Genomic DNA, 25,727 nt, shown 5'->3' on the forward strand with positions numbered 1-25,727 from the left:
GCATTTTTCTTTTCGTATCTGCACATTTTAGCCAAAAAACAATTTTTGATTAGAAAAACATTACATGCAATATGCTAAAACTAAGAGAGTACTACATATGATTTATAAAATGTTAGAACATATTTCTTGAGAATGCTTTATAAACTAAAAAAAAAAAATTAATTTTTCTTGTATCTTGACAGATGAGGAACAGGTATCTGTAGTATGACCTCCTTGTAACCGTGGTAACTGTATCTAAGCTACATCCACATTCCAGTCACCTGGAGAGACGAGAATGATATGCTCACAGATTTCATGGTGCTTTTGGTGTCTCTGTAATTTAATGGATCTAATAATATATTTAATATCTTACAAATCTCTGTAATATCTACAGTAACCCCTTGGATTGGTGTTGTATAAGGATAAACATTTGTCAAGATCTGTAGAACAAGATTTAGTATTAAGCTCCCTTTCCATGCTGATCTGTCCATATATGGGTATGATGATGTAATGTCATCCCATATATGGGCAAATCACAAGTATTTGGCATTGAAAACTTGATAGTATGGACTATTAAGCTTTAGATACTGTGTCAGGTTGGGCTACTACTTAAATGAAATTCTTCAAATGTTATATTGTATAAGAGTCTTGATATTTATTAGCCATGCTGCTTTCTAAAACTGCAATTATCTTCCCAACCAATCGTAATCTGCTATGAATATTCATAGAAATCCATACCAGATATGATGTAAGAAACAGACATATGAGAATATAAATTATTGGAGTGAACAAATATGTGTTTTGCAGGGTCTGAATTCTAAGAACATTTTTTTTTTGGTGTGTGGGGGGTGGGGGCAGAGGGGTATTAGAATGGGAGATGAAGACAAGCCTAGAACAGCAAGGTGATGAAAGAAGAGGGGTGAGGTTGCATCTTATATAACATGATATAGACTCCGTCAGTGGTTGGGATCAAGATATATTGTGTAGTTATATAGATTTTTAAAATGTACTAGTAACGTGTTTCTTTTATCTGAGGTCAACAAAATATTCTCATAATAATAAATCTATAATAATTTTAATGGTAGTTAGTATTTATCTGAATTAATATACTTTTAAATAGCTTCTGAATGTTGTCTTGGGTCTGTGTAATGTTTCTTCAATATATGCTATTACTTTGTGGCAGTAGACAGTTTCCCTGTAACCACTGCCATTCTTTAAAGATGCAAAGTTATGTCTAAAATATAATATTTTGTAATCCTTGTTTCATATAGATATTCTAGATAAAATATTATTTTACGATACATTGTTATTTTACTGAAAAATCTAAGCAAGAAGATCTACAGTTGGATTTTGATGCACACCGTATAGAAGACAAGTAGAAAAATGCATCATTTTGCAGATGCTCCAACTTTCCATTAGAAGAGGAGTGAATAGAAAAGAAACTCAAGTGTTACCCCAAAATTACTGGCAATACATTAGAATAGGGAAACAAGAAACCAAAGTTATTCTTATCTTAATATTATACTCAGTTCACATAAGACAAAAGGTTAGAGGGGACAAGTACAACAGAGAATGTAACATATGTCTCCCCCCAGTCCTATAGCGCATCCATGTCAAATTGAATCAGTGTAATCACTGTGGAGTTTGCATTCTTCGATGCAATATCCATATAAGATAAAACAAACATCGCAGAGGCCTGTAATAGTCTTGAATAATTTAGCTTGGATATTCTGTGCGTGATCACAATGGCGTGAAATATATCTTCACCATCTGCCTCACTAGCTGTTACGACCAAAAAAAATATACGGTATAATTATAATTACTGTAGTATATTATTAATCATCCAATTTGAAATTCACATCTATAGGTCAATAAATTATGTTAATGCCGAAGATGCCTAGTTAGATCGTAAACAATTAGCGCTCTCAACTAAAGAAAAAACAATTAAATTATACAGACTTTTAGCAAGGTTTGAGTATGAACGTGTGAACATGAATGTGAATTTGGATTTTCTCTTGAACATGTAAAATTCTGTCTTGTGTAAATTGGGTAGAAGTAATTTTTTTTCTTAATTTTACTTCTGCTAAGAAATAGATACTCTAAATACTTTCTATTTTCAATTTTATTTATTTTTTTATTTTTTGTAGAACGTAATAGTTTAAATGAACACTTATATGGTGCATCTTCATTTTATAACTGTGCTAATTACTTACTTTATTTTAGATTAATTTGTTATGTCAAGAATTAGAAGTTCCCAAAAAGTAAATGTTTAATTTATGAGGAATACAAAATATTTTGATCTGTATCATTTAATACTAATTCTTTCGGGTTTTTTAAAAAATGAAATTGATATCAATATTAGCATTTGTGAAGCTAGGCATTTATTTTTTGATATTAAATAAAGGACAATTAATTAACAGTTAATATGATGGATGAATTGGAATTTTTACAATGAATTTGGTTCCAAATTTGATATATTATTATAAAATTTGTGATATTTATTTATATTGCTTCAGTTCCATAGCTGGTCTCATGATTCGCTGTATGTCTGTAGTGTCGTTAAATGAAATTACACGTTAACAAATATATAGGAATAGCCTTGATCAAATATGTCAACCTTTGCCCTTTTGTGCAATTTAGTAACTTGAATATATTAGCATATTTGCATACATATCCTAACACAGGCTTGATATAGCTGGAAAAGAAATTTTAGATACAATAAATGTATGATTATAGCTGTGATACTAAAAGTAGGCCTAGTCATGGTTGTTTTCAGTAGATTAAATTGTGCGACAGTGGTATAGAAGTAATTCCAAGCTAAACACAACAGTAAGATGATCTTATCATAGTTAACGGTTATATTTATACCCGCTTCCGTATTTTATACCATTGATCATAGGCGCCAACTTAACATAGATAGTTATTTAAGTTTAAAGTGGTAATTATTTACGTAATTTGGTTTATTTAGTCAGACATTAGACAGTTCCTAGTAGGCCTATATAACACATTTAAATCAAGTGGTAACCAACAATTTAACCAATTTTGTTATTCTAGTGAATTTATCTAAAAGATCAAACTACTCAATAAAAATATTTGGTATAAGAATTGTGTGTCATCAAAACTAAATTATGATACGCATCAACCAGGGTACGAATTTGAATATCTGCTAGGCCAATTAAATATGTTTTGGGGGAAAACACAGTGATTCTACAGCACTGCTTGTAAAAGTTAAATAGGGTGAAAATACAAAACATGGCCCAAGTAGTGATAGAAACAATGAAACATACTTCCATGAAGGCATATGCTGAAGATCATTATACATCCGTAGTTCCTTGGGTATATGCCCACCCCAACCTATACATTCGTCTTTTGACTTACCAGCATTTTCCCATCTAAAAAAGCCTAGGGTAATATTTTTGAATCATTATCTCAGAAAATAAACCAAGATTAGCTTTAAATTGGATTTAACGTTTGATTGGCCATTCATGGAGAGTCAAAAGTTGTTTTTATGAACAGGGCAATCCTTGGGTATAAGCTTACTCCGTTAATTTTTCCCACTTTTGTGTTCAGGGGGTGGGGGCTTATACCAGGGGAACTATAGTATACATGTTTATGTTAATGATAAACTATTCAATTTCAAATGTTTGCTACTACTGTATTTACAGTATTGTGCATAGGATTTGTTTTTAGAACATGGACTTTAGAATTATGTCCACCTGAAAATTTGATATCAAAACAGATTATGAAAATTAGAATCTAAATGGGCCTGAACCCAAATTTACTTTCTTGTATCATGTAAACTTTGCGAAAAAAATGATTTTTCGATTTGGCAGTGCAGTACCAAAATTAAAACCAAATAAATTCAGTACACACAATAAACTTCCAAGTATCCTATAAAATGTTGAATGCCGAATTTAATTTGTTTGTTATAAATTTCTAGAGGTCAGCATTCTTTGTCAATTTATCCTCCTTAGGACAGTCTTTTGTACCTAGTTTGATCTAAAGAAGGATAGTTTTACAGTTTGCTGGTCAAGCAAAGACAGAATAGTAATAGAATATAGTAGAAGTTTTGATATTGATTTCAATAAAATAGATTGACATAAAATGTGAACATTTACACAGAAAACAATTTTGCTTATCCTTATAACCAAAATATATACATAATTTGTTATGTATGAATTAAATATAGTGTGATTTATTCTTAAGTGACCAATTGCAAAGTATTTTTTAATGTAAAGTGGTTGTTGAAATTTTAATCAGTTTTCTGAATATAGGAAATGGAGAATCTACGATTGTTTTATTGTAATGTTTAGTGAAAGAAGTCTGTATAAATGAATTTATAGTTTTGCACATAAGGTTAGAAGTGTTTACCAGCCTTGCCAATACTAAAGAATGTATATGAACTACTGTTTTGTGTTTTATAATCTTATTTACATTTTACCTACACTAGAATAACATTTCTTACTGTTATTTTTACTCTCTTTTTTTTCTGTTGCTCACCCACCTTAATTGAATAGAAAAAGAGCTGTTTTTTTTTTTTTTCCGCTCTGTAGAAATAATTTTACCTCAAGTGTTTTAAGAAAAAAAATACAGTCAAGGAGTTGAATTGTATTTTTAATGGCATACAATTTGTAATATACCTTGATAATGTCTTATTTACTCCTGGATTATTGATATAAAATCTGTATATAAAGCTAAATCAAGAATTATTCCAGTACCAAATGTTGATCAATTTTAAAATGAAATGTTTAAGAACAATACCCTGATTTTGATTACAAATTTAATCCTTGTATTCCATGCTAATATGCTGTCATGAAGGACTCAATGTGGATGTTTGGATGAAATATAGATGTACTGTATATAAAATAACTATCCAATGTATATCTGCATTATTTGTGGCTATGTATACCACTGTTGAAGCTGCCATCCAGCTTGATCAAATATGTTTTAATACAGTTTCCGTGAAGGTGACTGTTTACTGTGGATATTTTAATCATGTGTTGTATTTTCTGTGGTTCAATGCTGGCCTGTACACTTTGTTTTAGTGTTAAAATCTGTACATAGTGGGTCACTGCTGAGTCAATAGTTACATATAGAAGATATTTTGTTCTTCCAGAAGGTACATACAATAAAGTCAATTTAATTACAAATATGATTGTATGTTATAATTTTGTATGTTGTACTGCCGCATTCGCATCGCCCAATCATGGTACCATCCCTTGATTTTTCATTATGGGCACGGCAAGACTTTTTTGTACTTTATTTAAGTGAACCCACCGCCCCTCAAATTTTTTTTTGGCTAATTAGCGCATCTGCCACCATGAAAAAATGGAAATTGCAGAAAAATTAGTTTTTCTGTACTTTTATTATGCCCGTCGCTGCCTTGAAATCTTCAAAAATAGAAATTGCCTATTTCTATAAATTTAAAGCATTGAACCTCCCATTACTACAGTGTTTACATTCTCCAATAAAATTTTATTCTTATTTTGTCCGCCCTTCTTTAAAAAAATAAGCTCACGAAACAAGGTATAAAAAAAGTCTCGCCCAAGCAAGGACAGTTGATAAATTCATAATTAATAAAACTTCGAATGATGATAAAGACAGTATATCTTTAAAATGACAATCAAGGTGAGATATTTTATTTTTTTAGATACTTCTAATCTTTTCCAGCAAATTTTTAGTTTCCACTTTAAATTGAATATAAAAGTCATAGCTCAGCCCCTAATCTAATTAGCATGATACTTAGTTGTATGTACATCTATGGAAATTTTTAATACCTTTACAATCTATGGCAAGAACACTAAAGCTTGCATCAAACAATAATGCCATTGTGGTGAAAAATACAATAAAAAATGTACATTTTGTGACTGATTCTAGGGAAGATTCACTTATTCATGATCTGGTCCAATCTGCGGAGGATTACAAGAATTTCAAATGTGCAGATAATTTTATGCGACGTCCTTAAATGTCTTGACTTTTCCATATTGATGGTTATCACAACTTGGCAAGCTGTAAAAGGTGAACTCATGTTAATACAACTCCGTAACATTTTTACGACTTTCCAAGCAACGACTCTGATATTTACCCATTGAAAAGAATTTCACTATGTTATATTATTACAGCATGGAGGTATAAAAAAGGAGATTCAACCAACTTGCTCCCTTTGATCCATTGCAGCCACTGTACGTTCTGTGCATTTTTAATCAAAAAGTAATTGGGAGGGAGTGCTGTCTTTTTTGGATGCACTGTACACAAGCTGCAGACCCATAATACACCCTGAACTCGGTAATCACGCCGCTTTCTTACGTCTTGACCTTACCATCAAAAGTTCCATAATAATGATGGTTATCACAACTTGGCAAGTTGTAAAAGGTGACATATGCTAGGTTCACATTCAGAATTTAACGTGATCTAGTGGATCATGATCAAGCCAGTCACTTTATGTGAACCAACCAGAATCAAATAACGTGCTCAGCTTAATCACCGAAAGGTCCACTGATTAATCTCAGATAAGAAAGTATAATACATACTCCAAGTATTGAAATACACGCCATCGCCACACGATGGCGTGTATTTCAATACTTGGAGTATGTATTATACTTTCAGCTTAATCACCTTATTGTGATCTAGTGGAGCATGTTGATTCATCATGATTAGCCTTGGTTAACGTGATAATTTAATTCATGAGATTGAATTCAACCAATCAGCCTTCAGTTTATTAAACAGGTCCCAACCTCATTGGTTGTGCTTCTGGTAGATCTTAACCTCATTGGTTGTGCTTCTGGTAGTTTTCATGCAACACTGCACGCATCAGCATAAATAGATCATGATGATGGTTTCAATATGAACGGTTTTCTCTAACATGCTAAAGTTATCATGATGAATAGATCATGATAAGTTTATCACGATAGCTTATGTGAATGTACCTATAGTGCCCAGCAAACCCAGCAGGCTTTTTTATCCTTTTAGTAGTGAGCCAATCAGTGTTGGAGAAAGGTTATTAGGCATCTATTATGTTGGTTGAATTGCCTTTTTTTTAATACCATGATTACAGTGAGTTAATGATATTTCAATGAAAAGATACAAATCATATTGCTGTCCAATTAATGGAAATTAAATTGCTTGCTCTCTTGCTCATTTTACATAATAGAAAACCTATGTCAGATATTTACTTACATAATATGTTATACCAGGTAGATATACAGTTAAACTTGCCTAAGTCGAATCCAAAGTGCTATTGAGATATTGTTCGACTTAGATAAAATTCGTCTTACAGATTGTTAAATAATGGAAAACACAACAATTTGGCATGTAAAATTAGAAATTATTTGACTTATGCAAAATAGACTTAGGCAAATTTAACTGTACTGTACATTCAATTCACTTTAAAAAAGTATTTATGAACAGTTAATGTTAAATTCATTTTTTCAGGTACATTTAAAAACTATAAAAAATTAGACACAAATTGGCATACTATTCTAAACATATTAAAGCTAAACTATTGCACAGAATCTTTACTTATATATATATATATTCCAAGTATGTTGCATTACACTTTCATTGCCTTATTCAGTTCTTTCATAACTTCTTCCAACCTCATTGCTGCGGATCTGTCGCCCTCTACCTTCAACTGTCCACTCATGTATGCAGACATAACCTTCAACTGACCTGAGAATAACCGTGGTAGGTTAGTAGTCGACAGTTCAAGAATCACGTCAGGTTCTCCGATAGGAGGCTCCCCAACACCGGCATCTCCCAGTCCTTAAAAAAAAAAAGACAACATAATCTTGTAATACATACTGTATATAGAACATGTGTAGACAGTATAGTATACAGATATTGCCTACTTATACCCGATTCACACGTGAAGTTAAATTTAACAAAAAGTAACTATAAGTAAAAGTAATTAGTTACTATATATTATACTCACTGACTTTGATAATACTTCTGACCCCTGACCTGTCTTTTCATTTTTATACTGTTTATTGCTTATGCTTTAGTCCTTTCGTCTTAATTGTATGCTTGAATAATTAACTTGCTTAGGTTTATACACCAAGTTTATGTTAACTTCACATTCACCTGAAGAAGTGCACTGTGTGCACGAAAGCTTGTGTACTGTCATAAATAAACTAGTCATAAAAGTACTGAATATCCTGAGTTTTATTTTCTATTATATATTAGACTAGTACAGCTTATCTATTTTTTATTTAACATTTGATATGTTAGCACTAGTCACATGATGCCATTTCGACCAATCACATACTCATATTTACATAGGCTAGATTCAGATATTTTTTATTGTCGAAATAATGTCTTGGGATTTGATTTCCTTGTTACATATATGGGTTAACAAAATTATAAAAAAATACATTAAAATACTAGATAACTTTAGATATAAAACACAAAAATATATGTACAAAAACAAGTTGAGTTTCAATATATATATTAAACCAGCCACTGCTAATAATAGCAATTTGTGTTGCATTTTAAAAGGGTTGCAGTTTGGATTGACTTTTTAAACAATATTTAAAACTCACCATTCTTAAGATCCAAGAAAAAAGTGCCACCATTTTCTCCTGTTATAATAAACTTGTACACGGCCCCAACGCTTCCCACCATATATTCATTCAACAGTGGTTTAATGGATGCTAAAAGAATTGCTGGTGTAATAGAGGGCACTGCTCTGTGTACTGCAGCTTTATCAAGTGACTGTTGTTCATTCTGGTAAGTGAAGCTTGTGCTTGGCTGAGCCTGTGACGAGGGTTGTGGCAGCAAGAAAGGTTGTGGTATGTTTGAAGTGCTGAGACCAATGTTTCCAGCTATGATAGAGAAATGTAATATTGTAAATTTAAATTTACTTTAGTAGTTTCTTAATTGCATATGCTATCATTTATTGTGTAAATCAACCATCTACAACTACGTCTGGTTATTTCATACAGTACCATCTAGAATGCTAAAATGTAGAACCTTTGGTTTAGGCTTTTAATTTTGAGGTCAGTTATTTGAACCCTGTACAACCCTGTGCTGTCTGTCCATTTTGGTAGCATCCTCCGTGTGCAAGGCACTCTATATCCACATTTGTCTCCATGCCCCCGGGAGTATTTACAGGTATCTTGTAGGATGTGAATGATACTTAATGAAAATCTACTGGTGTAAAATTAGCCTGGGGCAACTTGCTATAAAACAGGTCTTAACTGATAGTCTTAACTCGTTGAATAAAGCCGGCTTTATCACTTAGACGGTCTTACTAAAGTCACTCTGCTAGACCATTGCTATAACGGTCTTCGCTTATTGAAATTTAAACAAGCACTCTCTGGTAACATAAAAATGACGGTGCTGTTACGATTGCTCAAAACATGCATATTTATCAAAATGAATGTAAATAAACATAGATCGGTTTTTACAGACACTGAGAAGCTTGCGGAATATTTGTCTTTCGATTCTTAGTCTTCTACGATCTAGGCCTAGGTCTAGTACCTGTAATGCCATGATGAAAATGATTTAAGACCGTTTTAAGCCTCCTCCGAGTAGGCTTTAAAATTTAAGACAGCCAACTGGTTAGACCGTGGTATAGCAATAGTATATAATCTCTCGCATCCTGGCTAAATTGTTCTTTTATGCCGAATAAATATTATTATTATTATTATTATTATTATTATTATTATTATTATTATTTTAATCATAGGCCAGTAGAGATGTCACGATTATAGCCGGCTAACCATTAAGGCCGTCTGAAGACCGCTTATAGCAATCCGCCCCAGGGGTAATAATTAAAAGTGCTTTTTGTAGCGATGATTTTGCATATACAAGCTAAGCTATATAACAAACATACTCGTTGCTGATGAGAAGAGTTGTCCAATTATGTTTTGCACAGTGTTACTTTCGGGTGCTGCTTTCAACACAGTTATTTCAGATCTGAAAAAAAAAATGTAGTTTTTTTACTATAGACCAGGACACAAATTTGACCGGAAATAGTCAATGATGTACTTATTTTTGTGAAGAGTTCTGTGAGTTTATATGCTTTATATTTTTTTCCATTTGAATTTATTACATTGTTATTAAGCACACAAGAGTTGTTTTAATGTGAGGCACTACATACAGTATATCAAGAATCACCATCATCATCATAATTATTATCATTTTCACCATCATCATTATCATATAAATAAGCATAAATGACATCAACACTAACTTACAGCTCTACCCTTGAAATTTCCACACCCCATGTCTGAGTGACCACATTCATATCTTCCAGCAACTGTTCATTGATTCTCATTTTCTCAGTATCCAACTCCTTTGTGGTCTTGTTTGCTAGTGCCTTCACCATCAGCGAATGACCAAGGACACGGGTGGAGTGGTTCAAATCTTGCACGCTGTTCACTGACTTCCTCACATCCGCAATGCGGAAATAAATGTTAGCACCTACCGATATTCCTGCACCATCACCAATCAAGAACTGAATAAGAATTTGATAATAATGAATCAATGAATATTTTAATAATCAATAATCAATTATTATTAAAACAAAAATCAATCAATAGTCAATTGGCTAATCAATGATAATTAGTAAAAATCTGGCATTTATACAGTAATAGCATTCTACTAAACAAAGTTTAAGAGTGCTTAACATGCTATGCAGTGCTAATGTGGTATTTTGAAGCCATCAAGTGATGTTTCTTAATAATAAATAAATCACAATACTATATGATTACTTATTATGTGGGTATGCATGTGCTTGTTGCACTATAACAGGAATTATGTGAAGCAGATAGAAGCCGGCATTAAGTACAATCAGACATTTAGGAACGTACTGAGCATTCAGTATGATAGCATGTCAAGTAGGGCAAAAAATTATTCCTAATATGGGAAAAGTCATTATTATACACACCTGCTGTGGAGGGACATTAAACGCTTTTGTCCGTAGATCAACCTTATGCCACTTGTCTATGAATGGTAAGATAACAATCATCCCAGGCCCCTTCAGAGGTTCTAGATGACCAATGCGATACACCACAGCCCTCTCAAAGTGTTTCAATGTCTAACATAAAACATGTAAATTTAATAAATCACCTTACAATGACATAGTGTTTAACTTATTAAGTTATTGCAAACAATTCCTCTTCAACATATATGGTGAAAAACCTAAAACATTCAGTAATGAAAATGAATTGCTCATAAATATCATCTGTCATAAAATCTATAAAAAAAATTCACATATTTAACATTGAACCTTTCAAAATATTTGAAAATAATAATGATAATAATAACAATAATAATAATAATAATAATAATAATAATAATAATAATAATAATAATAATACAAAAAAGAATTTGTACTGCACCTTTTGGATACAAAATGCAATAAAAAGAATAAAAAATAGAGGACAATGTATTAATTTCCAGTAATATACATATAAAAATATTTAATTAATAATTATTTATGACATATATACATCAAAAGTATACATTTAGAAAATCAATCTTATTTTCTAGTTATTATTACTGTAAATATATGAATATGATATTGGAGAATTCAGTACCTGTTGTTTTCTGTGAATATATTTTAGGATTACATTTATTACCACAATGAATAATGGAATATTCAATATGATTATCCATAGGCTTTCTGTTGTCCTAGTTTATGGATCTAATTAACATAATTATTCTGCACTGTAATACAGTACTCAAAATAATTACCTTTATAGAGACTGGAAAAGTGAATACTATGAGCATATAGTTAATAACAATAAGAATATAGGTACAGATCTTGGCTGCTAAAGGTTCATGGAAGGCTGCGAAAGAAGATTAAAGTATATATAAATATAATTAGATAAATATATACAGTACTGTAATAACCAATTGGAATATTTCATTACTAATGATTAGTACCAAACTCTGTAGTCGTCTATCTATAATCTTTGCATTGGTGTTCCATATGTTTTGTTTTCACAAATTGTAATCACAAATTACAATCACACTATAATTTTATACTTTCATTTGCATATTTTCAACATTTTTATCACAATTATTAATCTTTAATCTATATTAATTCTGACTTAGCTGTCATTGATACTGAATATATACATTGATCAGATAAAAATAAAGATACACCTGGGCACAAACAAGGCAATTATAATACAGTAAGCTAGGCCTAATAATTTCGCCTAGACTGGGCCTGCCCTACTCTTTCGAATCCGGGTCGATTTGGATCAGGTCTTTATGGTTATTCTTCTGCCATGTCATAGTGAATGAGACTGAAGTTAAGTTTATAGTCAAGCCAGCTCCACCAATCAACACCTTGAATTTATGTATTACACATTGGCACAATGTCCACAGGCTATTTTTTAGTTACATATAGATAGCCTTACATGCATCCCGCAAGTACTTCAATCAAGAAAAATATTTCTCATGTTCAACTGTATTTTCACGTACTGTACATACAAGAGGTTACTTTAATGTAGGCCCTATCTATCAAAGTGGACAATTTCTCACAAGGACTATTTAGCAGAGACACTCTAAACATTACCTACAAACATGTCCTTTAGAAAAATAATGACACGGCAACATACACAATGATTGCGTCATCAACATCCCATAACATTCAACTACTTTATTACACATCGCCACTATCTCCACTCATTCAACATCGTGTGGAGCACGGGTATGCTAGTATAATTTCTTTCTGCAAAAGCACACCTTATCGGCAGGGGAGGCGCTGGCAGGCGATCCAGGAGGGCATAGGACCCCTAACGGGACCTCTGGACCTCGCGCTTGGACACCCAGTCGGGGAATTTCCAGAATGGTCATCTGGGATAAATCAAATCTCAAGTGCCAAAAGTACAATTCAATCATGCGTTAGTAAAGCTCTCAAATTTTAGGGATTAAAAAAATGTTTAGTGCGATCAGTGCTACCGTATGTAAGAGGTGTATACTATTACGATCGTATGGTGTGCATCGTTGCGCCAGCTCTTCCCCGACAGGGGGACTTTTAACATCCATAGTTTTCTATCACATTATCCTTTTTAGATAAAGAATCCCATGTAATAAATTAACACAAAATTTTATTATTCTTTTAATAAAAAAAAAAATTCTCTAACAAATTTTTCCCCGACTGGGGGTGGGAAGCTAGGCTTCCCCGACAATTCAGTCCTAGCGTTCGGGTGCGGCCCCCTTGTCGGGGAGCTTAGACCCCTCATCAGGGAATTCCTGGCACCACCCATGCATACCGGTGACAGTATCTTTTATGCTGTTGCATCTCCTCTGCTTTTATATCTATTTGTTTGTTCATGTCTTGTATATTTTTATGCCGAAATGAACAAAATAAAAATAAAACATATCTTCACTTTAAAATAGCTGATATGACCCACCTGGTTTTAAATATTACATTATTAAAGATCAACCACTAAATTTAAACTATTTAGTTACTAGTCGAAGTAAAAACATAAATACTTCTCTCTTCTTGTATCTGTGGATAGTAGCTCTTGCTGTAGGCGAAGGCGGATTCATAATTGAAGGTCGAGCTGTAGTCGAAGGCACTTGTCTCAGAATCCATGGTCTGTTGCTGCCTGTTTCCTAGATAATTGTACTTGAAGGCAGCCATGAATCAATCAGACAGGTCTTGGATTTTAATTACTCTGTAGTAATAAGATAAATGAAAACTGAAAATTGAACTACATTCTGTAATTAAATAATAGGCAGTGTTTAAATGTTTGCATATCTTTCAGAGCAAAACGAAATACCGAAAACATGAATGTTCTCGGAATGAATCTTAGTCACACAGCTACCAATAACATGAAAAATATATATTATAGAGTATAAAAAGTGCAAATCAATTAAAATGTGCACAAGCTATCCCTGAAAAGTTTGCAAATTGTCTGCGCATTTTAAAATGGGTAACAATCTCCTTGCACAGTTTGCAGAGCTGTGCAGATCTTGCACATTTTTCAAATTGTGTAAAGAATTCCTTGCAGAGTTTTCAAATTGTGCAAATCATTCCTTGGAGAGTTTCAAATTGTGTAAAATTGCACATGCAAATTTTGCAAATGTCTCAAAACTATGCACGACATTCATAAACACTTTTTTTTTTTGGATCAAGTGCGATCACAGATTGGCCTTATTAAATACACCTGCTTAGGCCTAGCCTAGAAAACTACACTCAAGAATGGCCTTGGGTATGGACCTGGATACACTCGGCCTAGGCCTATTGTACTACGCCTAGCTATGCCACCTACTCTACCCTAGGCCCTAGTCTACTACAGTACTACTACTAGCTGCCAGTGAGTTGACTACAAACAGCCTACTACAACAAGGTCGAAGGATTAGCCTGTCTAAAACTGAGGCCTAGCTAGGCCTAGCCTTGTAAACAAATACTCTGTGTTTGGTGAGTAGACTGTATCTACTTGGCAGAGGATTGTTTTAACTTGTAGCAAGTAGATTAATTAACATAACATAGAAAATAAAAAACATCATACATTACTGAGCCGGTAGGCAGGCTAATTTGGAATCGCCATTTCTCCGTCGACTCACAGGAATTGTTAATTTTACAGATTAAATTATTCATAATTTATTTTGGTAACGTCAATTCGCGTCAACTTGCGTTAACTCGCTTAGAACATCGCAACGCACTGAAAGCCTCCCTACACAACAACCGCGCACACGGAAGTCGACAAGATGGCGAGCTCTGGTAGGCGAGCTTTTGCTCAAAAACTCAACAAGTAAGACATTTTGTATTATATTTACATTTTAAATAGATTTATCTAAAAGGACTGGTATCTAACATTCGATATGAAACACTGACGTACATATTTCTGCTGTATAATTAAGTATCTACGCTGGGCAGTTAGGACCGGTGCTAGGCCTGGCCCTAGGATAGGCTAGCTAAACCTTTTTGTTGGGAGGCTGTCCAGGCAGGTCTGCCTGCTGATGCTGTGTCTACTCTTACATTCGCTTCCGACCTGGTATATAGGCCTAGCCTAGATCCACCTTAACCCTACTTAAACCTAAATATCGATATACGTTTTTATTTGTTGGTTAGTGTTCAGGGGTGTAGTAGGTAGGTAGCTAGAAACAAAAAAAATTGAAATGTCCCAAATATTTTTTTATTTATTTTTAATAGAAAGACATAGGCCTAGGCTAGGCCTAACCATGGAGGTATAAACATTTTTATACCTCCATGGCCTAACTGAATGAAGCATTTTAAAACAAAAATTATGTAAATCAGACCTATATTAGCGGAGATATTGCTATTTTAAATATGTTTTTTGCTGGAGTTAATTCCTATTGTTTTTATTATACAAGTAGTGTGTCACTTACAGTATAATTATGTAGCATTTTAGGCCATGTTAAAATAATGCTTGACAATTACTAACGATTATAATTTAGTATTTTAGTATATATACAGTATTTATATTAGATTTAATAATTTTTATCAACTTATAGATTCTACATATAATAAATTATATTGAATCGCATAACTCTAGGCCTAAATGCAGGCCTCAGACAACACGGTGGCCAGTGGGGAAAACATCGTTTACCCTGCGTGTAGCCGCCGCAAATTAACGAGGGTGCCCTCTATTCGTACGAGCCAAGCCTAGCTGCAGTATGTGATAAGACAATAGAATTTTATGCCATCTATTTCAATTAATATGCACACAAATATTATTTAAAACTTACTTATTTTTATAGTTTAAAAACTGAAGAAAACAAACATGTTAACTAAAAAACTATCGAAGGTTTCCTTTTATTATTGAAAATCGACGAAACATTGGTTGTACTAAAAAAACTTCTACTAATTCGATTCGCGCGCTTAAAAAGCCAATAACTTGGTCCAGAAATCATTTCTAGAGAGTTATCTGGAAGTAATTTGGTCAAATTGTTGTATACTTCCGTGAAATACCCAATTAATACATTGGATATCCTATCTCCGTCAGGGCACTATTTTCTATCGAGATATTTGTATTGCCGATCTATAGCACCCTCTATCGGTTTTGTATCTAGTTAGTGTAGGCTTGGTTAGTGTTCAGGGGTGTAGGCTTGGTTAGTGTTCAGGGGGTATAGATAGGCTTAATCTTACTTAATAATGATTATCAGTGTTCTCCCCAGGATTTTTTTAAGGTGTAATGGGAAAACGCGCGGCGACACCTTGTTCGGCGCATAATATTTCATGGTGCCGCAGTTGTATCAATATTGCTTTAAAGCAATAAAATTAATTATTAGGCCCAATAAAAATAATCATTATTTTTTTACCCTTGCACACATATAATTATTCTATGGTACTGGAAAACAAAAGGAAATTTTTTTTTTTAATTTTTTTTTTTTATTTTTTTTTTTTAATTGAATATTTAGTATATTGTTTGTACTATCGCAATCATCTTTAAGTGTGTAAAGATCAGGCAGCGGATTTTGATAAATAGCGGTACCGGACCTCTAGCCACAGCGTAAGTTCAGCATGAATTTTAAAATAAGAAAAGTTACTTTATTTTAATTCAGCCTTCTCTATCCTGTTCAGTTTTCGGTTAATCATTTTCCCCTTTTTCCTATCAGAAATCTTCAAGCTGCTGATATTCGCCGTCAAATTTCTGGGCAAACCACTCCAAACAGTATCTCCAGAGCTTCAAGCATCTCCAATGTCTCAGTTATTCATCCACAGATGGTAGATAATAAATTTAATTTTATTAAATTTAATCTGTAATTAAGCTTGATTATTGTAGGTTGCTCAAGCTACTGTACCGGAGAAATGCGAATGAAAAAATTACATTGTCAGTGATTCAGAATGAATAAATTTAAATGTAAAAAATTTCAGATCAGATTTCATTTGAAATCTGATCAAATGCACTTTTTTTCATTTCAAATGTGTAATTATTTAGTAAATGTTGATTGTAACTATAAAAAAAATGTATTGTAATAACATTTATTGTTCCCTATTGCTCATCACAATAAAATATGGTAGATGTATTCTAATATCTTATATGGGGAAAACAACTCTCGCAATATTTAATATTCTTTTGTTCTACGTTTTAGGCCTCATTATCGGAGATTGTTGATCCTCCCGATTATGAGGTCTATCTAGAAAAACACCACTACCGAATACAGAGTGATGACTGCCCTCAGCTGTTAAAGTACCCGGATGATGACATAGAAGTTAGCATCATACCAAGAAAATGTAGAACAGTCAAGCCTGCACTGCCTGATGAGGAGTAAGTTACAGTGGTTGGTCATGATGACATCACACCATGACCATATGTTGGCACATCATGACTATATATAGGCATACAGTTTATTGTCAAATTAAAATTTGATAGTGTAGACGTTTGTGGCCTTTCCCTCCTTCACTGCACCGTATTCTTACATTAAGGTATGAAATTAATTAAATAGATATCACACTATATTATTTGACAAAAACAAGACCCTAGATTTTTCGTATTTTGATTTATGATAATGATAATAATATGGTAGACTTATATAGCGCATATTAAGCCCTCATTATCATTACTCCGGTCATTAAACGCATATGGAACACATCAGCGCATTTTGGCATTTAACCCTACCAGGTACCTACTACTCCTGGGTGAAGAGAAGCAAGGCAGATAAAGTGCCTTGCCTAAGGACACAGTGAAATGCACAGCGAGGGATTGAAACCCTGACCTTGAGTTTGGGAAATCGAACTGTTCCCAATGCGTCAAACCACTTCCACTTCCTGATTTAGTCAGACTTGGGTCCCACAGATTTATTTCATGTCTGCCTTATGATTATCCCAACTTATTAGGATATTGTTTTTCTTTTCATTATTACTACAGGCAACTGGTGACCGATCTACAAGTAAGGGATTGCCTGAAACTCTACACTTCTGAATGGGCAGTAGTTAATCGAAAATACAAGAGTAAAGTTGCAGGTCATGAAAAAACAAAACTAAAGAGGATACAGTCTGATTTGATAGCAAACAACGACAAAGTCTTTGAAGTCGACGAACTCGAACTTATTGATGAAGATGAACTGGTATGTCAACAACTACAGCATTTGTATGTAGGATTAATTAAATATTTAAGGGGTTTATTTCAATGTAAACTGAAGTAAAGGCAATTTTTTTTAAAATAATCTTTATTGTCTTTTGAAAATAATAATTATTTTTAAAGGAAAAAAGTAGATATGTGCCATTTACATATAAGGAATGATTGATTGATTTACTGACTTTCTTTCTAATTTTTATACATTGATTGGATGAATTAATGTAATATAATTGTAAAGATAATATATACAATAAATAATGATGATAAGATAATATTTAATTTTTATTATTAATAGCAAATAGCAAAGACCTTCTCCATGGTTTCTTTAAAATCTGATGTTTAATTCATGATTTAAAAAAAATAATACTAAATAGTTAATTGGACGATATTAGGTTTGAATCCCATTGTGGTCAAAATACATTGCATCAAAAAGATCTGTTTATCGTCTTTATATATCACAATATGTATTTTATAATTCAAATTTTAATATGTGATTTTTTTTTAAATTGTACAATAATTTTAGCTTTCCAGAATTTTAGCTCCTCTTAATTTTAACTTTCTCTTTTTTTATTGTAAACATGTATCCTTGTCTATTGTAATGCACATTTGAACATATTTTAATAAAATTTGCGCAATATAATTGAATAAGTTATTATTATTATATTGTAAATTAAATTGTGTCACAAATCCATATTTGTAGCAAGAAGAGGAAATTAAACGAGGATCAATACACATGGAAAGAACTCCACGTGGAAGTTGGGCGTCAAATATATTCAACCTCGAATCCACAGAAGCCGATGACTTGCTTCCAAATCTCTTAGACCATGCGCCAATCGACCAACAGGATAGGATCAACATGGAGGCTAGGAATACAGCTAGAAACTCGGATATATTCACCCTGTACCCGGCAATGGATGATGTAGGTTGTACCCCAGATCTTCGTACAGGGATTAAACAATTGTGCTGATTTAGTGATTCAATTTTTGCAGCATTAGTTGGAAGTTTTATACTTTATCATTGGGGCATATTTACCTATCTGTCATTTAGGCCCATTTTTACCATGGCCATTTTTTCCAGTGCCATTTTTCAGGGGACATTTTTTCTCGAGGCCATTTTTTGGCATCTGAATAAATTAACTTTGAAGACAAGTTGTAAGCCATTGGATAATATATTAAGATGCTAACCAGTGCCTAAAGCGCAGCTTGCTAAATGTTTGATTTTATGATCAATTGTGTTCATGTTTCATTGGAACACATTGCCCACTCAAAATCATTTTGAAACAGATTTTTGTTGAAATAGTATCGTCAACATAACATTGGTAGAATACTGGCATTTTGCCAGAGTCTTTAATGTTGCAAATGAATATGTTCACCATTAGTGAATCAAATAGATAACCCATGGCTACACCGTTGACTTGCTCATGCAAGTTACCATCATATTGGAAAAGTTGGTTTTTTATGGCAATCGTTAGGAGGTCAATAAGACCTTGTTTATCAATAGATAGACTATATTGAACTGGTTATTTTCAAAAGCCTTGTCAGCAAGGATGTGAATAGGGTCATCAAGAGGAACATTCCTAAATAATGAGATGACATCATAGGAAACTACTGTAGCAAGTCATCAGTACCAATAGTAGTGGAGCATATTTCTTTGGAGAATTAAAATATGTTGTGAACTGTGAACTTATTACTCGCAAATGGTTATAATTTTTCATGTAACCATTAGGCCAGTTTATAGTTATATGTTCCTGTTGCTGATTGTAGTGGCAGGTGACACCAGCAGGGAGGCATTTTCCCTCACGTCGGACAGATCTGGACCCCCTGCCGTCCGATGTTACGACTAGGTCGTCAGATCAAAACATTTTTTAAATGATAATTTGCGTATCCAAATAACGTTATTTTGATTGCTAATCCCTACTTTTGTGGTGTAAAAGCACAATTTGGACCATGCTAAGCCAAAAAAACTCAACCCATAAACCCTACCAGGATTTTTTATGCTGTCGGCCAAGGCTCTAGTCTGCCCCTTGGTTCAGACCCCTCTGTCGGACATGTCTGACCTCTTGTCAGCAAATTTCTAGTGCCACCGCTGAATATTAGGACTGAGTAAGGACCAAGGTGGTGATCGGTCTGGTCTTTACATTAAATGTAGTTTAATGCAATAGACTTCAAAGTTGCTGCTATGAGGGTTTTCTTTTCATCATTATCTAAATTTGTCTCCAATCTCCACAATTTTTTTTCAAATATCTATAGCTTTAAAGTCCCTGTGAGATGTATGTTTTGGAAACACAAATTGCAATCGACGGCTAAGAACATTTCTGGAAAAAGACAGACCATACGATGATATATTGATAATGTGATCATCAATGTCTTTGTCTTTGTATGATAATCGAGCAATGTTCTTGGAATGATTGCGCATCTCACCTTCCATTTGTTTCAATTGCAGTTCTGTCATTGTTCTTTAGGATAGAGATGTAATGAAATGTAGAGCATTGGTTGTTTAAATCCTGGTAAAATAAAATATCATACTTTGGTGAAATAAAAAGATGACTGTATTTAAAGTCCTCATTCTAGGGTTATAATACACAGTATGTACAGTAATACAACATCCTTCAGAAAAGCAAATTACAATTTATTATATGATCATTTATCATTTTTTTTAATATGCTAATTTAATCAATTATTTCAGGAGGATGCCATTGAAAGAAGGTCCTTAGTTGATATTCCGGCAGAACATTTTGGATCAAGATTGCTAGTGAAATGCTTACAACTGAAGTAAATACAAATAATCTTATTTGTATTCATAATAAAAAATATTATAAATAGCATGCATTACTCTCTCCAAAAGCATGTTAGTATTTCTCATGCCATTTAAATAATGGATATTTCCTTGCTGATTCAGAGTCCCATAAATAATAGCTTTTTTTGTGGTAAAAGTCTGTAAATCATTAAAAAAAAGAACTTTATAGCATTTTAATTTCCTGATTTTACTACCGATAGTTTAAAGCACTAAAGAATATTATTGTTATTATTATTATTATTATTATTATTATTATTATTATTATTATTATTATTATTGTTATTATTATTGTTATTGTTATCGTTATTATTATTATTATTATTATTATTATTATTATTATTATTTATATAGCAGCTTTTCTTTGTAGATACAAAGCGCTTCTTTTCCCTGGTCATTGGGTCCACATGCTTAAATGTTGCTGGTAATCAGTGCAGGAGCAGGCAACCCCACCAAGTACCCATTTATACTCCTGGGTAGATAGAAGCAATGCAGATAAAGTGCCTTTCTCAAGGACACAAGCAAAATGTGCAGCAAAGGATTGAAACCCCCCATCTTGAGGATTGGAGATCAAACCGTTCCCGCTGCGCCAAACCACTTCTAATGCATTGTTTAAAAACTTGAGTCAGTGGTTGTGTTTTTTAAACTGTTTATTTTTTTTTTTTTTAGACTTGAACTAGAGATAGAACCTATCTTCGCAACCATGGCACTTTATGATTCAAAGGAGAAAAAGAAGGTAAGTTAATTGTTGGTAGTGCTGAATGATTGTGAACATATTTTCTTCTTATAAGATACACATAAATATCAACAGAATTGCATGGTGTTTCCACAATAAAATTTAATGTAATACTCTTTGTTGTTATATAATTTTTCATTAACATTTCGATAGAGGACCTGAATATCAGCTAGCTTTCCAGGTTAGTTTGAAATGGTTACCCTCTCCAAAAAAAAATGTAACTTAAGATTAAATTTTTAGTACTGTAAATTGATAATATAATTCAAAAAGTATTTCTTATATTTTAATTTTATGTATTTTTCCGTTGACTGTAGATATCTGAGAACTTCTATTTTGACATGAATACGGATGCAATTAAAGGGATGATTGTTAATAAGAGTTCATACCCTGATGTATCCACTATGGCACGGGCTGCCGTCTTCTCACTTACGTACCCCTCAAGTGATGTTTACATTGTTGTGAAGTTGGACAAAGTCCTACAGCAAGGAGACATACAAGAATGTGCTGAGCCATATATGAAAGAATCCGAAAACCCAAAGGTAAGATTTTAGTTGAAAGAGGATGTTGAGTGGTGTAATGTGATATAATACAGTATGATAAAATGTTATTGTTACAGTGGCGGATTCAAGGGAATGCCCAGCCATCCCAGGCCACCATTTTTTTCCAATTGTAAGAAAAATGGAGGAAAAATATAGTTACATTCAATATCTAGAGGAGTCATAAATATATATTTTCGTACCTCAGCCCCAACAAACAATTAACCAACCAACATGGAATAAACATAACATAGCATAACTTAACATAACCATGGTGGGGCCAGGTGGTGTAGACACTTCGTCTGTAAAACTTCTCTCTTGGCCCCCCCCCCCATTTACTTTGAATTCCTGGATCCGCCACTGTGATACAACAGTATAGAGCCATGAGATCCATTATGTACTCTGGAAATATATAAGCTTACATTATTAAATGTTTATATTTTAACTTGGATTTATATTGACACTTCTGAATAGCATCTGAACGTCAAACTAATAAAGTAAATATGTATGTCATTTGTAAAGACTGGAGTTATTTTGATTTATACAGGTTCAAGAGAAGGTCAAAGCCAACGCCAAATACTTTTGCGAGAAACTGGGTGCTTACCGTATGCCGTTTGCATGGACAGCCATCGATCTCATGAATGTGATAAACGGCTCACAGGGTCTCGCAAAACCAGAAAACACTGAAACAGCAAAGACATCAGGTATGACTATCTTTTTTTATTAGAAAAGATGCCTTACAAAGTTGTTTATTGTAGCATTGTCTGCTATAAATTAAAGCTTTTATATAAATCATACAATCTCTTCCACATTGATACTTTACTGCAAATTCATTTCATTTTAGAAATTTTTTCACCTCAATTTTCCATCACAATTATTAAAATTTTATAACTTTTAGAATAAGCAGAAGCTCAAAATTCATAGTTTCTGCAAATTTCAATGCACACTATACTGTCAACATAAGATGTAATTAAATCACCTCTACACAAAATCATTATTAAGAAATTAATATGTTTTGCACTGAAACTTTCTATGCTTATTTATGTTCATCAATATTAAAAACAATGCTAACATAATATCATTCAACTCATTAAAATGAATTTGCATACATGTGTGACAAGCTGTACAGGTGGCTGGTAAAACTCTGTATGTAACTCTACTGGTGGCTAGATATTCTTTGCTACCATGTTAATGCCAACATTTTTTTCTTAGCCTCAAGCTTACTGAAACGACAGAGTTTTAATCTTGGACTGTTGGATCCTTGTAAGTTCGAACCAATGCATCGTTTCTGACCTAATTTTTTACCTAATCACTACAAAGTAGTCTTGTATTTCCTTCTAAATAATCACCTTTGCCTGAATAAATCTTGGTTGTCTACGTTTGTTTGCAAGAATGTCACTTTTGATTGTTCTAATAGAATGGTAGTTGAGTATTAAACACTAAATAATTCTGTTAGATGCCCTGTGCCTTTCTGATAAAGACTCCTTAGGGGAGGTGGGTAACTGCAGGTACAAGGTTTAGTATTGCTACACTACCCCCTATAAACAATACTTTAATTATAAATTTATTCAAGGAGAAACAAAAATGCTAATTAAAAGTATACTGATGGTTCCAAAATTACTTAACAGACTGCTATTACCATAAGAATGTTTTTTTTTAAGTAACTATAATATTTTCCAGTGGATATACTGTAATAATATTCTATTGTTTTCTCCTTTAATATTGATTACTATTTTTTGATTGGCTGTTAGTGAAAGACTTCCCAAGTAGAGATATTTAAGCAGCATATTTATTCATTTAGATAACCTCTGTGAATAAATTCCTCACATAGATTCTTAATCAGTGGTGGATTCAAGTAAGTGGGGGTAGTTGGCACAAGTTCCCCCCCCCCCCAAAAAAAAAAGTTTTTGAATTAAAAAAAAAAATGGTGAAAAAAAGAAAATTATATGCAAATTTTGAAGTCTAGAAGTGCCATTTTCATTTAGAGGTGCCATAATCATAAATGTTCTTACCTCAGCCCCAGACATGGTGGTAATGGTATAGACTCTCCATCTGTGAAAGTCCTACCCTGGGACCTTCTTCTATTTCAAGCTTTTTGATCCACCACTGTCAGTATTAGCAAATTAAGAATTTTTGATATTTTTATTAACAATAACATAGTCGTTTTAATATACTTTTTGTGATGTTAATTGTTCTTTTCTGGGTGTTACCGCTGTTTCTTTTAAAGTGTCAACAACTACCATCAATAAAAGACAAAGTTTGAACCTCAGCAGTCTAGAGGGTTGTAAGTGTTTAGAAGGTCTTGCATTTATTACTTAAAAGCTTCTTAATGAAGAAAATCACTAATAATATATTTCATAATATCAAGTTAATTGATGATTTTATATCATACTTAATCTACAGTAGCTATTTTTAAAACACGTTTTTTTGTATTACTTTTTATTTGATTTACAATTTGTTTGCTTTTTTTTAACAAAATTTTAACTAAATTAACTTTGTAATATAATATGCATGTTCAGATTATTTTATTAATGCCATTATTTACTAAAAACTTTTAATTTTCAGAATAAAATGAAAGGTACAAAATTCAATATTAGAAAAAAATTAAAATATCAACATAAAACTGTTGTACAGATTTTTTTCACTTCAGCATGAATTATTAATCATGTATTCCGTATTATTGATCAATTATTCATGAATTCAATGTGAATTATTCAAGAGGTATAATATAAAATTAGACAATTGTTAGTGAGCTAGCATCTACTGTTAGGAGAATGGATGAATGATCAATAAGATAATTACGATAAACAGTGGTTGATTAGTAGCAATTTTATATTAGAAAGGTTTTAAGAATCACGACGTAAAGCATTGCACATCACAGTTTACCGGCTATATCTGCCTTCTTGAAAGTGCCTACACTGTTATGCACTGAACTATAGTTACTATATACTGTGTTCAATATGTTAAACTGATATATTGCATGGACAAAAGAAATGTAAAGCCCAATTAATTTACATACAGCCTCTTGCATTATCATTATTCTCCATGCCTTAAAGGAAATTTAAAAGGTTTTAAGAATCACAACGTAAAGCATTGCACGTCACAGTTTACCGGCTATATCTGTCTTCTTGAAAGTTCCTACACTGTTATGCACTGAACTATAGTTACTATATGTTGTGTTCAGTATGTTAAACTGATATATTGCATGGACAAAGGAAATGTAAAGCCCAATTAATTTACATACAGCCTCTTGCATTAGTGTTATTCTCCATGCCTTAAAGGAACTCTTTTTAAGACATGGAGACCTAATCCCAATTTTTCAAATGTTAATTTTTTTAGAGGTTCTCTTTTCATGATTTTAATATTGCTGCATGTTATTTCTTCTAAATATTTGATGGTTTTTATAATTGCTTAATTTGTTTTAGATTTGTGTGATTTGCACAAATATTACATTTCCTCTTTGTTTTTCATTTGACATTTTTGTTTGCATTGATGTTTACCAACCAACTCACAACATGCTGGTTGTCTTCCAATTATGATTATTTTTTTCCTCTCCTAATAATGCATTTCCATAACTGAAAAAAAAGCTATTTTAGTTATTAATGACACTGTACATATAGAAAGTAAGTAGCTACTTGAAAATGGTTCATAAGTTATATGCTAGTCTCAAGTAATCAT

General features: G+C 32.7%; 3 protein-coding genes across 19 annotated transcripts in view; 2 read left to right on the plus strand and 1 right to left on the minus strand.

Moving 5' to 3' along the window:
* Positions 1-5,129, plus strand: part of LOC117121819 (rap guanine nucleotide exchange factor 6-like) — a 91,540-nt gene extending 86,411 nt beyond the window's left edge. For all 14 annotated transcript variants that reach the window (XM_033267128.1, XM_033267129.1, XM_033267135.1 and 11 more), the window contains one exon: positions 183-5,129. In XM_033267128.1, coding sequence (XP_033123019.1) covers positions 183-208 — 26 coding nt within the window. In that variant the 3' untranslated portion in view covers positions 209-5,129. The remainder of the gene's footprint in view (positions 1-182) is intronic.
* A 1,942-nt stretch (positions 5,130-7,071) lies between these two features.
* LOC117121824 (stomatin-like protein 1) lies at positions 7,072-14,579 on the minus strand. 2 transcript variants are annotated; one of them, XM_033267190.1, is made up of 8 exons: positions 14,451-14,579; positions 13,429-13,613; positions 11,677-11,771; positions 10,868-11,017; positions 10,176-10,435; positions 9,812-9,894; positions 8,517-8,798; positions 7,072-7,740 (listed from the first exon to the last, which is right to left on the minus strand). In XM_033267190.1, exons 2-8 carry the CDS (start codon positions 13,577-13,579, stop codon positions 7,529-7,531), a joined length of 1,233 nt encoding a protein of 410 aa, XP_033123081.1. In that variant the 5' UTR covers positions 13,580-13,613; positions 14,451-14,579; the 3' UTR covers positions 7,072-7,528. The 2 variants fall into 2 exon arrangements, with proteins under 2 accessions (XP_033123081.1, XP_033123082.1); XM_033267191.1 differs by having other exon boundaries at positions 14,456-14,515.
* Positions 14,568-25,727, plus strand: part of LOC117121823 (dedicator of cytokinesis protein 7-like) — a 36,072-nt gene continuing 24,912 nt past the window's right edge. Inside the window, exons 1-11 of one of the 3 annotated variants that reach the window (XM_033267187.1) lie at positions 14,568-14,693; positions 16,522-16,630; positions 16,999-17,174; positions 17,775-17,973; positions 18,685-18,903; positions 20,670-20,755; positions 21,447-21,513; positions 21,828-22,052; positions 22,597-22,753; positions 23,262-23,312; positions 24,277-24,333. In XM_033267187.1, coding sequence (XP_033123078.1) covers positions 14,650-14,693; positions 16,522-16,630; positions 16,999-17,174; positions 17,775-17,973; positions 18,685-18,903; positions 20,670-20,755; positions 21,447-21,513; positions 21,828-22,052; positions 22,597-22,753; positions 23,262-23,312; positions 24,277-24,333 — 1,390 coding nt within the window. In that variant the 5' untranslated portion in view covers positions 14,568-14,649. The remainder of the gene's footprint in view (positions 14,694-16,521; positions 16,631-16,998; positions 17,175-17,774; positions 17,974-18,684; positions 18,904-20,669; positions 20,756-21,446; positions 21,514-21,827; positions 22,053-22,596; positions 22,754-23,261; positions 23,313-24,276; positions 24,334-25,727) is intronic. The other 2 variants (XM_033267188.1, XM_033267189.1) reach the window with 2 other exon arrangements.

This window comes from Anneissia japonica, unplaced genomic scaffold (assembly GCF_011630105.1).
Source record: "Anneissia japonica isolate Jap-2015-1 unplaced genomic scaffold, ASM1163010v1 scaffold2392_len1475705_cov187, whole genome shotgun sequence".
NCBI lineage: Eukaryota > Metazoa > Echinodermata > Crinoidea > Comatulida > Comatulidae > Anneissia > Anneissia japonica.

Coding starts and splice junctions, on each gene's coding strand:
- LOC117121824 (XM_033267190.1), bottom strand. CDS start 13,579: ATGGCTGCCTTCAAGTACAATTATCTAGGAAACAGGCAGCAACAGACC. Junction 11,018..11,676: donor CTTTTCCAGTCTCTATAAAG/GTAATTATTTTG, acceptor GTTTTATGTTAG/ACATTGAAACACTTTGAGAG. Junction 7,741..8,516: donor TTTCTTGGATCTTAAGAATG/GTGAGTTTTAAA, acceptor TTTTTTTTTAAG/GACTGGGAGATGCCGGTGTT.